The 15,231-nt window shown below is 42.5% G+C and overlaps 1 protein-coding gene across 1 annotated transcript in view; it reads right to left on the bottom strand.

The window, feature by feature from the left end:
• The window catches only part of Pou6f2 (POU class 6 homeobox 2), a 230,066-nt gene that overhangs the window by 15,766 nt on the left and 199,069 nt on the right, over positions 1-15,231 (bottom strand). Inside the window, exon 6 of the mRNA XM_090332603.1 lies at positions 7,875-8,081. Within this exon, the coding sequence (XP_090188729.1) occupies positions 7,875-8,081 (207 nt within the window). The remainder of the gene's footprint in view (positions 1-7,874; positions 8,082-15,231) is intronic.

Genomic DNA, 15,231 nt, shown 5'->3' with positions numbered 1-15,231 from the left:
TGATTCACAGGAGATATGCCTGGTTGCTAAGCAGAGTCCAGGCTTCCATCTTGGGGTCCAGACCTCCTTCCCAGGATGCCACACCAGCCCTTCTGAAAAGCTGCATGCTCTTCCATTCCCAACACCACCCCGGTTACTGCTAGCCATTCTCTCAGTGGAGCAAGATGGTGATCCCAAGATGACAGTAACTGGCACAGAAATGAACATGCAGCAAACATCTGGCCAAGGTAATTAGGCAACTTGCTTGGCTCACATAACCAACAATCAAATCCAGTTAATTTTATACTGTAAGGAAACCTATTTTTAATTTACTTAGTAAAATGTCATGGATATTTACGTTTCAATCTATACCCTCTAACTTATTGAGTTGTCCGTCTCAAGACCATTACTTGCCATGAGTTGTCCGTCTCAAGACCATTACTTGCCAAGGCTGTTTACAGTGTTGAGTTACTCAATCATGAGACAGTCTTTAGTTTTAGCATTCTATCAATATTTTATTGGCCCTGGGTGTGGTAACTGGATAGCACATACAATAATCAATTTAAATATTTCTTCCTCAGACACAGGTTAGTAGAGGAAAGTCTGCTCTTAGGTTTAAATCTCACTTAGGAATCATTATCAAAAGCAAGGCCTTCTGCATGAAGTTATACGGGAGAAGTGAGAGAAAAATAAAAATAAAATAGTTATGGTAAGAACTTCATTTCTGTTTACACAGCCAAAGGAAGAGTAGAATCTAAGCTATTTTAGAATCTAAGAAACATTTTTCTTCCAGAGTAAATTATATATATATATATATACTCTATAATTTACTCTGGAAGAGAAATGTTATATATATGCAATAAGTATTATATATATTATATACTACATATAATGCATATGTATATACACACACACATACACACATATATTAGAACATGGAGACCTGGTTTCTCTAAAGAGTTCGACTAGGCAGATAAGACCAACTAGACAAGATTTTTCCTTGTCAAGCCAGTGGCTCACTCCTGTAAACGTAGCCACTCAGGACACTGAGTTCCTTGGAATTGCAGTTCAGCTAGGGCAGAAAAGTCCCTCAGATTCATCTCCAATTAATCAGTAAAATGCCAGAAATGGAGGTATGGATCAAGTCGTAGAGTGACAGTGAGAAATAAAGCTCTTTCAAGAGAATAGGGTCCTGAATTCAAGCCCCACTCCCAGGACAAAAAAAGAAAAAAAAAAGGAAAAGGAAAAGAAGAAAAGGCCAATAGGAATAGCTCTGGTTTTGGACACATGTGCTGGGGGCTCCATGTGACACAAGGACCTCTGATGCCAGCAGCAGCCAGAGCACTGGGGAGGGCATCGGGTTTCTCATCTTCTCTCTGTACTGGCTGCTATCTTTCTGTAGGATGCATACTTCAGGCTAGCTTGATGAGAAATTGCATCAATGATGTCAAGATTTACCTTCATCAGAATTACCAGGAGGTGTTAAGGCTGGTCTTTAGTCTCATCTCAGAGTTTTGAATCAGTCTGTTATTTCCAGATGCTGGTGCATAGTGCCTGTAATCCTAGCCAATTAGGAGGCTGAGATGGGAAGGATTATGGCTCGAGGCCACCCCAGAAATACACATGAGAATCCTTTGTCAGCCAATAGCATGAACCTTTCAGTCTGTAGGAGCCTGAGATTACGAGGATTACAGTACTAGGCCAGCCAGGGCAGAAATGTCCATGAGACTCCATCTCAGTGGAAGAAGCTGGGAGTGGTAGTGTATGCCTGTCACCCCACCTGCAATGGGAAGCCTTAACTATGCAGATTGTAAGTCCAGGTATGTACCTGGGCTATCCCAAAAATAGTGCAAAAAAAGGCTGGAGATAGGGCTCAGTGGTAGAGTTCCTGACAAGCAAGCATAAGGTTCTAAGTTCAAATCCCAGTACAATGAAAGTCAGAAAGGTGGAGAGACAGAGAGACAAAGAGACAGAGATAGAGAGAGACATGCACACAGAGACTTGCATTCTCCTAAGTTCTTAGGTGAGTATTGTATTTTCCCAAGTTCTTAGGTGCACATTGATGCCGGTGTCTTGGGGCCCCACATAGGTGTTGAAAGGAGCTTCTCTTGGCCAAAGGATAAAGAGAATGGATTATTGTATCCAAACAAATGAACAAAACCCAGAGCACAGATGCAATGAGAACTATTACTACTTTGTAGGGTGGATGAATTACTGAACCTTACTGAAAAGTTCTTTGTACTGTGTAGATTTGTACAATTTGGTGAAAGATTCAGAGTTGACTTCAGGATAAACTACTTTAAAATATTTTGAGAAAATAGAACATGACACCGCAGGAGATTTTAGTGGTCTCTTCTGGTAGTTTGGAAAAGTAAGGCAGAAGCTCTTTTGAAACTCACTGAAAACTTACTCCTCCTAGCTCTAAAACATCTCTTTAACCCAAGTAGGAAGAAGCATTGAATGAGAATAAATGAATTGTCTAGGAAAGCAGGAAGGGGAAATGAACAGGTTTTACAGAGAAAGGATTGAAGGTAGAGGAGGGCTGAGGATGCAGGTCGTTAAGGATGGATAAGCAGGACTGTGCTATCTAGAAAGGCACCAAGGGCATTCCAGGGCTCAGAATGTATAGAGAGCACAAGGCATCACAGTTGCATTTGGCAGGACTTTCCTCCCCTGGCTGGCTTCCAACCATGACCTTCAGCTCTCAGCCTCCTGAGGAGCTAGGATTACAGGCCTGAGGCAGCATCTAGTCCTTTTCAAACTTTCTTTTTTTTTTTTTTGTCTTGTGTGAGTGTGTGTGTGTGTGTGTGTGTGTGTGTGTGTGTGTTTCCTCTAAGAACTCTAATGTGATGCTGTAAAAACCTGATTCAATGCTAGTATATTATTTTTCTTCTCAAAATACTGTCTGTATTTCTGGTGACAGCTTTGGAAGTTCTTTACAATCTTTCATTACTGGGAAAAATTACCATCAAGAATAGTGGACACTCCAGCCTAAGTCTTTATTCAAGCTCTTTTTAGTTAATGTTAGGCAAATGTAAAACTTAAATTAAGGAGGTAATTATTGTAATTAAAAAATTAAAATGAATCACTCCAGGTCATCTTATTAGAGAGCCTTGTAATTTGATCCCTGAAAGTGAGCTTCCTTCTGAGGCTGGGTTGGGGAATTCTCTGCTCCTGTAATTTACAATGCATTTTACTGTCAGAACTATGGTCTTGTGAGATCTGGCACTTACTGTAAATTACTTGAAAAAATAAATCGAGAAACGTCTCTATTGGATGGTGGAAATCCTTTATCTTTTAGTGGATGTCCATATTATATTTCCTCAGTGCAGTAGGTAATATTAAAAAAAAATTTAGCCAGGCACCAGTGGCTCACACCTGTAATCCTAGCTACTCAGGAGGCTGAGATCTGAGGATCACAGTTCAAGTTAACTCCAGGCACGAAAGTCTACGAGACTCTTATCTCCAATTAACCACCAGAAAACCAGAAATGTTACTGTCACTCAAGTGGTAGAATGCTAGCCTTTAGCTGAAGAGCTCAGAGACAGAGTTCAAGCCCCATGACTGACAAAAAGCGAAAAACAAAAAAACTTGACCAACTAACCAACCAACCAAGAACACTGAAGTCCACTATCTTTATATTTCTGGTTCTGAGCTTTTTTCTCTTGAACTTTTGGAATTTTATGAATCTTAGAGTTAGAGATTTTCTATCTGGGACTCAGCCTTGAACATGTTCTACTGATTTGCCTAATGTGTCACTATTACTTCATGTTCTGAAGCATTTCAACTGCAGCTGATTCCAAGAAATAAAATCATTTATTTCTACCATTTTTCTGACCAGGTTCACATTTGGATTCATGCTATCTCCTTCCTTCCTTCCTACCTTCTTTTCTGGGGCAAGGATAGACCCTTGGTACCTGCCTTAAAGAAGAGGCCTGCTGGTGCCTGCTATGAGCTGGAGGTTGGACCATTACCTATATCATGCTTTCCAGCTGTGCTCATGGTTTGTTTATTTTCTGATTTACTTATTTATTTTTGTGCCAGTCTTAGGGCTTAAATTCATGAACTTAAGGCCTGGGCACTATCCCTGGGCTTTTTCACTCAAGGCTGGTACTCTACCACTTGAACCACAGCTCTACTGTTATCTTTTTTTCTTGGTGGTTAATTGGAGATAAGAGTCATGTGGTCTTTTCTGCCTGGGCTGGCTTTGAACCACGATCCTTGGACCTTAGCCTCCTGAGTAGCTAGGATTACAGGTGCGAGCCCCTGGCTCCTGTCTTTCCAGTGTTCTTTTAGCGCACATGTGTGTGTAGACGTGGCAGTGACATGCGTGTGACCATGTACAGGGGATCCCACTATTTAAATATTTCCAGGTGTATCCCCAAGAACCTGGTTGTTGCTAGATCTTTAATTCTGCTGTGAAGAGCAAGTGATGGTGATTACATCAGAAGAGGAGCACAGTAGTAAGTAACAGGGCTTCGTTCCAGGGGAGACAGGTCCAGTGTGAACAAGCTCAGGAGGTATGATGGATAACTTGAAAGAGACTGTGTGGAATTGGGCTGGACAAGGAGTTAAACCATAGTGATTCGTTGGTCAGGCCCGACTAGATAAAATTTATAGTGTCTCAGATGCACAGCAGCAATTTTATAGACCACAAGTAGTCTGTCACCCCCCACACCTATTTTTGAAATTTTAAGGTGAGAGTGAGAGCTACTTTATATGAAATATTAATGATTTCTAATTAATCCATCACTTTTAATTTACAATGAACCTTTGCTGTCAGAACTAGCTTTTTAGTAGATTTTACAGCAAAAGGCAAGATCTCGTTTTCTTCCTGGAGCTGGTTTTGATCATGATTGGAACAGACAGAACCAGAGTTGAAACCAATGAAAGGCAGAGAATCTTGCTTGATGTTGAGGCCCATTTGGAAGGTACAGGAACTATCTCATAGGTCCTTGTAGACAATAAAATAATCCAGCTGAGAGGCAGGGAAGGAAAGTCCTTAACAGCAAGTCCTCACTGCCTGGGATCTGGCTGAGGAGCAAGTGTGGGATATCAAGTAAGGGATGTAAGATTTTGAGCAAGAAGACAAAGGCCTCAGGTCTCTAGTAAATGACTTTAGATCTGCTTGTATTTTCTTTTTTCTCTTCAGTAGATGATATTCCCTTACAAACACATTTCTGATTCCCCTCATCTTTTTCTTCATGACTATCTATCTATCTATCTATCTATCTATCTATCTATCTATCTATCTATCTATCTATCATCTGTCATAGTCATGGGCTTGAACTCTGGGCCTGAGTACAGTCCCTGAGCTCTTCAGCTCAAGGCTCTACTACTTTGAGCCACAGTGCCACTTCTGGTTTTCTGGTACTAACTGAAGATAAGAGTCTCATGGGCTTTCGTATATGGGCTAGCTTTGAACCATAATCCTTGGATCTCAGCCTCCTGAGTAGCTACAGTTCCAGGCATGAGCCACTGGCACCTGCCTTTATACACATCTTACCCGGCTTCTCCCTTGCTAGACTGTAAACTGTAGAAAGGAAAGGCTCATGGTATCTGTCTTATCCACTAATAACATCCTAACTTTCTGGCACAGTTTCTGATACACAGTGTGTGGTCAACAGATACTTCTGTTAAACAGCTCTTTAACTACTAATTGGCTAAGTAAACTGATTTTTCAAATGCATTCTCCGAATGCCATCAAGAAAGGGCTATTTTTGTCATTAGATCAGAAACCTAATGGTGGTAATGGCTGAGGTGTCCAAAGGACTTTTCTATACTCTTGTAGGTAAATGAAAATATCCTCTTCTCTTTCCTCTGTGTTCTATTTCCTTGCCCACTGCTTTACCTCATCAAGTTTCCCAATGACATATAAAGCCATCTATTAACCTCCTATCGTTCATCTTTCTCATTCCTTTTTGCCATCTTTCTTTGGTTAGGGTATACCTTAGCCTTGTCCACCTCTTTTGGATTCATCCAGTTAACGATGATTTAAGAGCAGTTCAAATTGTTTAAAGTAGAGCTAACTCAAACCATAAAGCTTTATAACAAAGAGACAGAGAATCAGATGTTTCTTGCTTGCTTACCCCATTCTATGTCTTTACAGCATCTGAATATCTTACCTACTGTTTATGCACTTTTGGCTGCCAGAGCACTACCTTCCAGGGTTCATTCCTGTCTATCCTTCCATTTCTTGCCTTTTCCTTCCTCTCCCACACCTTTGAAGAGCTGGTATTTTCTGAGAGGACATCTAGCTCTCCCCTTCTCCTCTGGTTCCTAATACTTTCATTTATTTTCAGCCACAAAGAAGGTACTCATTGATTCCAGAGCTAGGACTCCTGTCCAGAGGACTGGAAATAACAGTCGGCTTGTTGTTATTTCCAGCTAGCTAATAGTACATGCCTTTAGTGATTTTTGCTTGTGTCTTACTATTGTCTCCTAAATGGTTTATTCATCACGTCAACCTGCACGGTGATCAGAGTTGCTATCTTTAAAACACAAACAAAACCACAAACAACAGAGCACATCGTTCCTTCTTTACCCATCTCTTCTAGATTCCCTGGATAACAAGGCAAATTATCCTTTCGCTGCTACCCCACCATCACCACTATTATCAAAAACTATGAAATGAACATGTACTGTGTGCCAGGAGCTATTCTAACCTCTGGACACTCACACTCACTGGTTGAGGGAGGCACTGGTGTCAGATCCACATCACACGGAAGCAATGCCCATTTTTCTGGCTGCATCATAGAGTTCATCGGTGATTAACCTCAGTTGGCTCTTGTTCCAGTGGAGACCTTTCACCATGGCTGCCTCTTCCGGTTGCCTGAAGCTCCCCCTGCCTGTAGCACCATTAACTCTTCACTCGCTGGGTTAACCTCATGCCCATCCTGTAGCCTCCATTCCTATGTTATTTTCCTCTGGGATGATTGGCCCCTTCCCACTATGTTACAGGACATTCTCTGCTTCCTGGTGCAGAGGGGCTGCACTTAAGACAGCAGGGTCCTCTACTGAATGTGGGGCTGTTAAGTACAGATCACTCCTCTTTCCCTCAGTGTCTTAGCACTAAACAGGGACCTGCTATATAGGTAAGGAGCCAATGCACCAGCGTTGTAAGCAGCAGTTCTGTGAGACCAGAGGCTATGGCTGTCTCTTTCAGTGCTGGGTACCTGACTCCTGGCACACACACATATAGGAAATACTCAGTATTTGAATGGAAAAAAAGAACCATTGTTAGTGATTCTGAGCAAAATTAAGAAGGCAGAATTGACTCCTGCCCCTCAAGTCTTAGGGCTTGAACTCAAGACCTGGGCACTGTCTCTGAGCTTTTGTGCTTAATGCTAGCTCTCAACCACTTGAGCCACAGCTCTCCACTTCTGCCTTTTTATTTATTTATTTTTTGGGTGCTTAATTGGAAATGAAACTCTTCTGCCCCAGCTGGCTTTGAATTGTGATTCTCAGATCTCAGCCTCATCAGTAGCAAGAATTACAGGTGTGATCCATCAGTTCCTTTTTTTCTCCCTTAATTCCCCTTTTTGTAACCAGTAGCACAAGGAGTCTGGGTTCCTTTTTGAACTCATTTTAAGCAAATCTAAATATTAAGCATGTTCAATGTAGGTGAATAAGAACACATTTAACTTTTAGGTCATCATCTCTTTTTAGTCTTTAATACATTTGTATTTTTAGATTGGAGGAGTATTTCAATGATCATTTTTAGCCACTACAGAAATACAGCCATGTGCCCCCCTTTTTTTTTGTTTTTAAGGACTGATATGTCAGGGTTAATGAGATGAAATATATTGCAATACAGATGTCACGTTGCTTTGAGATAGGATGGGAGAAGAGAGCTCTGAAGTGGTGCTGTGAAGAGGGTGGTGTGGGCTCCTTACCTGCTGGCCTGGCTTGATTGGGGAGAGCGTGATGCCCTGGGTGTTAATCACAGGCAGGATCTGGTTTCCAATGACTGTGGCGATGATCTGGCCCTGGGCATTTGTCAGAAGCTGGGGGGTGATGGGCTGCACTTGAAGGCCCTGAGTGCCGCTCGCTGCTTGGCTTGAAGGCCCAGGGTTAGGCATCAGTGGAATGGTTCCAATAATCTGCAAGACATAGGTCTGGAGTTGAGGAGAGGGTTTGGTGTAGGGTCCACATAGCCAGCACAAGCAGACATTCCAGTGTGCCCAGGGAAAGCAGGAAGCCATCTAGGAGCAGATTTGAAATCTAGGACTAGATTTAGGGTGTGGGAAAAAACGAAGCAAGAAAAAAAAAGGGGGGAAGGGAAAAATGGTACCTGAACCATGGGAAAGAAAAAGCATCCCACTTTAAAAAGAGAGAGAGAGAGAGAGAGAGAGAGAGAGAGAGAGAGAGAGAGAGAGAGAGAGAGAGAGAGAGAGAGAGAGAGAGAGAGAGAGAGAGGGCGCGATTAGAGCACTTACTGGTAGCTCAGGCCTGTGACCCTAGCTACCACAGGAGGCTAAGATCTAGAGAATCCTGGTGGGATGCCAACTTTGGCAGAAAAGCCAGTGAGATTTTACGTCTAAAATAACCAACAATAGTGTCAGAACATGTGGAGGAGAATGCTGGAAAGGGTGACACTGATCATAAACTGACATGCTCGATGGAAACCCCCTTGTGCAACAACTTAAAGATGATGATGATGATGATAACAGCAAAGGAAATAACAAGTAGGATAGAGCACAAACATAGCAAAAACACTGAGCAAGCATGAGGCCTTGAATTCAAAGCCCAGTATTGCCAGAAAGTAAAATGAAAGAAAACTGGGAAGCTAGGTATGGTAGCAGATCCCCGTAATGCAGCACTCAGAAGACTGTCAGGATGTTCTTGAGTTTGAGGCCAGCATTGATTACATAGTCAGACGCAGTCTCAAAAAAATTTGTGCACCGTAAATGCCTAAGATTTATGCATTTATGCTGTGAGTGAGGAGGGAAGGATTTCTTAGTGCCTGGGAAGCTGCATTGTTCCTTCACAGAGATTTATCCACTTCAGGCGTTCTGCCTCCCACTACAAATCCATTGTTTTACATGTTTGCCCCGTCTTCCTCCCTCATCCTAACCTTCTGTCTGCAGGTCCCAGTCATCTTCCTGGTACCCCAGTAGGGTAAGTAGGAGGGGAGGTAGAAGTAGGGAAGGGGGGAGGCCTCTTGGTGCTCACAGTGGCTGAGAAGCCAATCTCAAAGAAGATAAAGAAACAATCTCATTCCCTGCTGTGCCCCCACTACAGCGCAGGTCACATTTGCCAGGGGGACTGAATGCTCTGAAGGTTTCCAGAGTTAGGCTCACAAACACGTATTTGAAGCTCTTCACATATTAGTGATCACTGCAGACAGACAACAGAAAGAATGTGCATTTTAGATTAGCCGTATAATCTGTGGCCTCCATGACTGACAGGGGACTGGCAGGTCCTCTGTCTCCCGTAACTTCTGCCTTCAGTGAATGGATTGTGTTCAGACTGAAGAAGGGGCTTGGTGAATCCCATTACAGCAGGAGGAAGACACCACAGGAGTGAGGAGTGCCTGTCCTGTGTTCACCGGAACCTGGAAATACAGCACCCACTCACATATTGCTAAGAGCATATTTGATCTGAAAAAAAAAAAAAATCCCAGACTGTGAGCTGAGCACTAGTGGTTCATACCTGTAACCCTAGCTACTCAGGAGGCTGCAATCTGAGGATTACAGTGCAAAGCCAGCTTGGACAAGGAAGTCTATGAGACTCTTATCTCCAATTAAGCTGCAAAAAGCCAGAAGTAGAGCTGTGGCTCAAGTGGTAGAGCACCAGCCTTGAGCAAAACCAAAACCAAAACCAAAAAAACACATGAAACAAAAATAAACCTCAAAAAATGGAGGGACAGAACCCAGGTCCTGAGTTTAAGCCCTGGAAATGGTGTGTACTTGTGTGTATGTGTGTGTGCGCGCGCATACAGACACACACACCAAGCCCAAACTGAGGGTAGTCAGGGAGCTCCCTGTGCAATGCTGATGTTCCTGCACACATAGCAGTGTGGTTAGGCAGCAATGCTGGCTGAGGGATCACCGGGACACAGCCGTCATGTCTCAGAAGGCCTCGTCATACACAAGCCTGTCTTGCACCCACGATTCTTACAGCAGCTCTACAAGGTAGGGGGTTAGGTAAGTCTCCAAGGATCTCTATGCAGGGCTTTGTATATAGCAGGACTAGAACTGCAGTCCCTCAAATGCTTGCTTCTTCATTGGCCTCTTGCCTCCCACTCCCCAGAAGGCATTGGAAGACATCAGTTCCTAGAAGACACCCAAATCCTACCATTAGGGCATAAGTTGCCCATAGACTGGGTTTATGACAATGCTACTTCCTGTTCTCACAGCACTCAACAGGCTTCAGACACAGTTTCTTAGTAAACACACACACACACACACACACACACACACATATATGTATATATAAAATACAAAATATAATACATATTTATAATATATCATCTATGTAACACATAATCTATAATATATACAAAGATATTTGATTGTTATATATAACCTATATAAGTAAAAATAACTAAATGACTAAGCATATGTGTATATATACCCATGCACAGACACATACACACACCCCACATACACCCCCCCCCCATATGTATATTTTGCAGCAAATGGGTTTCAGGCTCAATTGTCCCTAGGACTCCAGATTTAACTGGGACCTTAGGTGAAGTATAAGTGTACATCATGTTGGGGAAAGCCCCTCCTCACCTAATATCTGACATTGCTTCTATAACAGTTCCTCCTCCCCCCACTGCCTGCCCCATGAGATGGTACTAATGGAAGAGTGATTGGAATACCAAATATCAAGGGCAGTTATCAGTGGATACTGATAAAGGTCGGTCATTATTGTGAGGGTGGCTGGCATCCCCTAAGGCATCAGCAGCTTGTAGATGTCCTGTACAAGCCTGCAAGGTCTGTCTTGAAGTATCCACAATGAGCATATCCCATCTATGCCAGCAAGGTCAGGCACATCAATAGATCATAGTGCATAAGTGTTTAATCGATGAGTGGTCTTATATTAAACAACCCAAAGGCTGGCTCCTGTGACCTCCGCAGGCATCACAAGAGTCCTGGGGAACAGGCCTCATGTGCTAGGCTGTGGTGGACCATTCCCTTCTCGATATGGCAGCTGACTCACCCACTCTGGCTGCCTGTAGTGTCTCTGGCTTATGCCTCCTCCTTTTCTATCCGCTTGACCTGCGCTGAAAGCCTGTAGGACTGAGTGCATTTAGGTGGCGGGTTGTGGGTGCTATTTTAGGCAGGATGTCAGTGTGTTTGGAGCCAGGGAGAATGCCTCCAAATGAGGAATGGCACATGACAGGTGCAGAATGCGAGGTGATGAAAAGAGAGGCATCCTGTCTCGGGATGATTGACAGGAGTCTGTGCGGTCGCCATGGTAATGAGATGTACTTTCTGAGTGAAAGAGGAAGCAGAAAGGGAAATGCAGATGACTTACCAACCTTTCCCCTAGGTACATTCATGTCCCAACACTGAGCTGCGATATTACTACCACATATGCCTCTTATATTCTCTCCATCTCCTCCTCTCTGTTTTCGCTAGGGATGAGCATTACTTTTTTAAGGCTAGAGATGCAGTGATGTGAGTGCCAGCAGAGGCAGGAGTCCTTTAATACATAGTTTGCCCGTGAGGTGAGGGGCAGGGAAGGGAGAAGGTCTAAAGTCAGGAATCCTTGGGTGAAGTTATACATTTCTTCTTTCATTCGCTTTTCAGGGGTGTCGGGTCACTATCTCAGCCAATACTTGTTGGCACACATGGAGAATTTTTGTCTTAGTCTCCAAGGTATCAATTGAAGCAGGTTATAAATGGTTTCTGTTTGTTGATGGATAAAGGTGATCTTACAACTGGATTGTCTAAAAACCCTGGGATGAGCCTGTTATTATGTCTAGGCTGATTCGGATTCTGTTTAGTGTTTCCACACATGTAATTAGTACTCCTCCATGAATTTTGACTTCTTAAAGGTCATCGTAAGGAGATGAGAGGAGTTAAGGTACCAAGCTCTGAGACTCTCTGTATTCACAAACGGTTGTCCACTTACAAGTGGAAATTATATTTCCAATTGAAAGACCTTTTGAGACTTAAGGAGACTATCTGCATCTGTTTCCATTAAGTTAAAAAAAAAGGTAGAAAGGAGGATGCTTTGAGACACTTGTAGTATTAAAATTGTCTTTTTGGGAGGTTTGGTTATTCAGCTCCCCAGAGCCACGGATTCACTCATAGGGAAAGTTCTGATTGGAAGTATCTTGCTTGGTTATCAATCAAGAGACACTGAATTTCTAAACTGTCTTACTGAATGGCAATTTGTTCACCTACTTAAAGATCATTTTAAAAAGTATTAAAGCAATTAGTTAGGTGCTGGTGGCTCATGCCTGTAATGCTAGCTGAGATGTGAGGAAAGCAGTTCAAAGCCAGACTGGGTAGGAAAGTGGGAGACTCTTATCTCCAATTAACCACACACAAAAAAGCTGAAAGGAGAACTGTGGCTCAAGTGGAATAGTGCTAGTTTTGAGCAAAAAGCTAAGGGTCCTGAGTTCAAGGCCATTCTACATTGGAAACAAATTTACATTCTCTTAAAACAGTGAGGATTCTGGCAGATAGACTGGATATGACAGACCTTCCTTCCACAAAGCACAGAAGTCAGGAGCCATGCATTACATAAAGGATGATTTAGGATAAGGCAGGATTAACAGACATCAATGCAAAGTTCTACTGACGTAAGGAAGAAGTAAGCATTAAAGGAGTAATTAAGATACATCGAGGAAAAAAACAATCTCTATGTCCACACAGCCAGGGGCTCAAGAAGATTGGATATGAATGAGTTACTTTAGAGGAAGAAAGAAGAGGATGGTTTAGGAAGACTTGGGGACTGTGAGATTGGGTAAGATCAGGGAAAGCCGGATAGGACACTAGCCTAAGGACATGAGCCTGAGGATGCTGAATAGACCAGTTTGCACACAGAGGATGTTGAGACAGGCTGGGTGGGAGGGGTCCAATCCCATCCAGTTTTACAGTGAATGGGTTTTAATTGAGGAGAGCTGAAATGGAGTGATTTTAGGTCTGAATGTAGCAAGGTGGACAGAATGAACTGGAATGGCAAGACTATAGACCAGCTCACCAATCTCTGGATACTATTGCAGACATTCTGATGTGAAGCCAAATGCCCCAATGAATACTTGGCACAGGGGAGGCAGATTTGTTGGTTAGCTTCCCTTTCAATGCAGAAAGCATGGCCTACTCTATGCCTAGCTTGCAACATTAGATATTTGGTGAATGGAGTTATTGCCCCATCAATCCCACAGCAAATAGCTTGAGCATCGTTTGCAATGATCTTCTATGTCGTTGCCTTGACTCCTTTCCCGGTAATGATTCATCTCTGAGGAATGCCTTAGCCATACCGAGGCTCATGCTGGTATTATAATGATAATTTGTGACTGAAAGAGCACAGGGGACTTTCTGACAGCGGACTTACTTGGTGGTTGTGCTTCATAGTCACTTGTCTCTTTCCTTAGATGAACTAAGAGTATCAAGCACAAGTCAGGAGTAATGTTCATGGTTAAGGGCATCTTAAAAAAAAATCACTAGCCCATTCGTTATTCATTTATTTTTGTTGGTTGGAGGGCCTAGAGTTTAGGGCCTGCGTGCTGTCCCTGAGTTCTTTTGCTCAAGGCTAGTGCTCTACCACATTGAGCCACAGAACCACTTCTGATTTTCTGGTGGTTAATTGGAGATAAGAGTGTCATGGACTTTCCTGCCCAGGCTGGCTTTGAACTGTGATCCTCAGATTTCAGTCTCCGGAATAGCTATGATTACAGGTGTGACTCCTCAGAGCCTGGCTAGCCCCTATATTTGAAAGATCCTTATTTCATTAAGAACTTGGGTAACTTTTATTGAATTGAGATTACCTTTAATGTGGCAGTAATTGTTATTTATTATTTATAATAGATAAACCCCAGCTGATACTCTGCGGTTCAGTTTTAATTGAGAAACTCACTCACAGACAAAAGCAATGAATTAGAGGTCTTGGGATCTTTAAAAGGAACTTTTCTGTCATAGTGAGAACAATTTGTATAAAAATGATGTTATGAAAGCATCAATAATCAGAACAGTAAGCTGTCTTTCAGAAAATTTTTGATGGATAAAAATACATGAAGGAAAAGAAAGGTGGCTTGTTATTTCTCATCTCTTTTGTTGTCCCTTGGTTATCTCATATTGTTTCAGTATCTTACCTGTTATCTGATATATTGTATATATGTTTATTTGAAATAGGATAGGGAAGGGGGAAAACAAGCTGAGGGAGAGGGTGGGGGGAGGAAAATGGGGACAAAAATATGAGAAAGGGTAGCAATGTCTGTTAAGTAATGCATCTTCTATCTGGTGAATATAATGTAATCCTTCTATTAATTACAATAAAATATATTTTTAAAAGGTGGCTTGTGTGGGTAGAATTCTCTATGCAGGACTTTTAGTTGTATCACCTGAAGAGATTTTAAAGTTTGGGATCAAGAACTGTATATGTATATTTTTTGCTAGTCCTGGGGCTTGAACTCAGGGTCTGAGCACCATCTTTGGGCTTTCTCAAGGCTAAAGCTCTTCCAGTTGAACCACAGCACCACTTTGGGCTTTTTGTATGTGTGTGGTACTGAGGAATCGAACCTGGGTCTTCATGCATGCTAGGCAAGCACTCTACCACTAGGCCAAACTTCCAGCCTGTTTATTATCCCAAACTTTATGAAGAATTGTTTCTAAACAAATTGCTAAAAAAACTGTATAAAATGAACATAGTTTTCTTCACTTGTATTTTCGTTATTGAGCATGTTAATCAAAATAAATTGTCTACTAAAGAAAAAAAAAAGAAAACTCAATAAGTAGGCTGGGTATGGTGGTACACACCTACCATTCCAATATGAATGGGGAGGGGACAGAAAAAGACAGGGAAAAAAAAGAGAGTATGAGAGAGGAGAGGAGGAGGAGGAGGAAGTGGAGGAGAGGGAGATAGGTTGGAACTAGCTGTCTACCCTCTGACAGCAGAGCAAGGATTTATGTTTCTCTGGCCTTAGAGAACTGCTCAGGGGGAATGAGAGCTCCAATAAGTAGACCCAGAGAAAAGGCAGCTCTGAGATGGAAGTGGAGATCTGGAAGAGAACACATTTCCTATTGTAATGAGCCACTGCAAAGTCCCATCTGGGCCTCAGGAGAAGTCATC

This window comes from Megascapheus bottae, chromosome 5 (assembly GCF_031878675.1).
Source record: "Megascapheus bottae isolate mThoBot1 chromosome 5, mThoBot2.hap1, whole genome shotgun sequence".
NCBI classification, from domain to species: Eukaryota; Metazoa; Chordata; class Mammalia; order Rodentia; family Geomyidae; genus Megascapheus; species Megascapheus bottae.
Note: the sequence above shows the minus strand (reverse complement) of the source record. Positions and strands in the feature narration are given on the sequence as shown.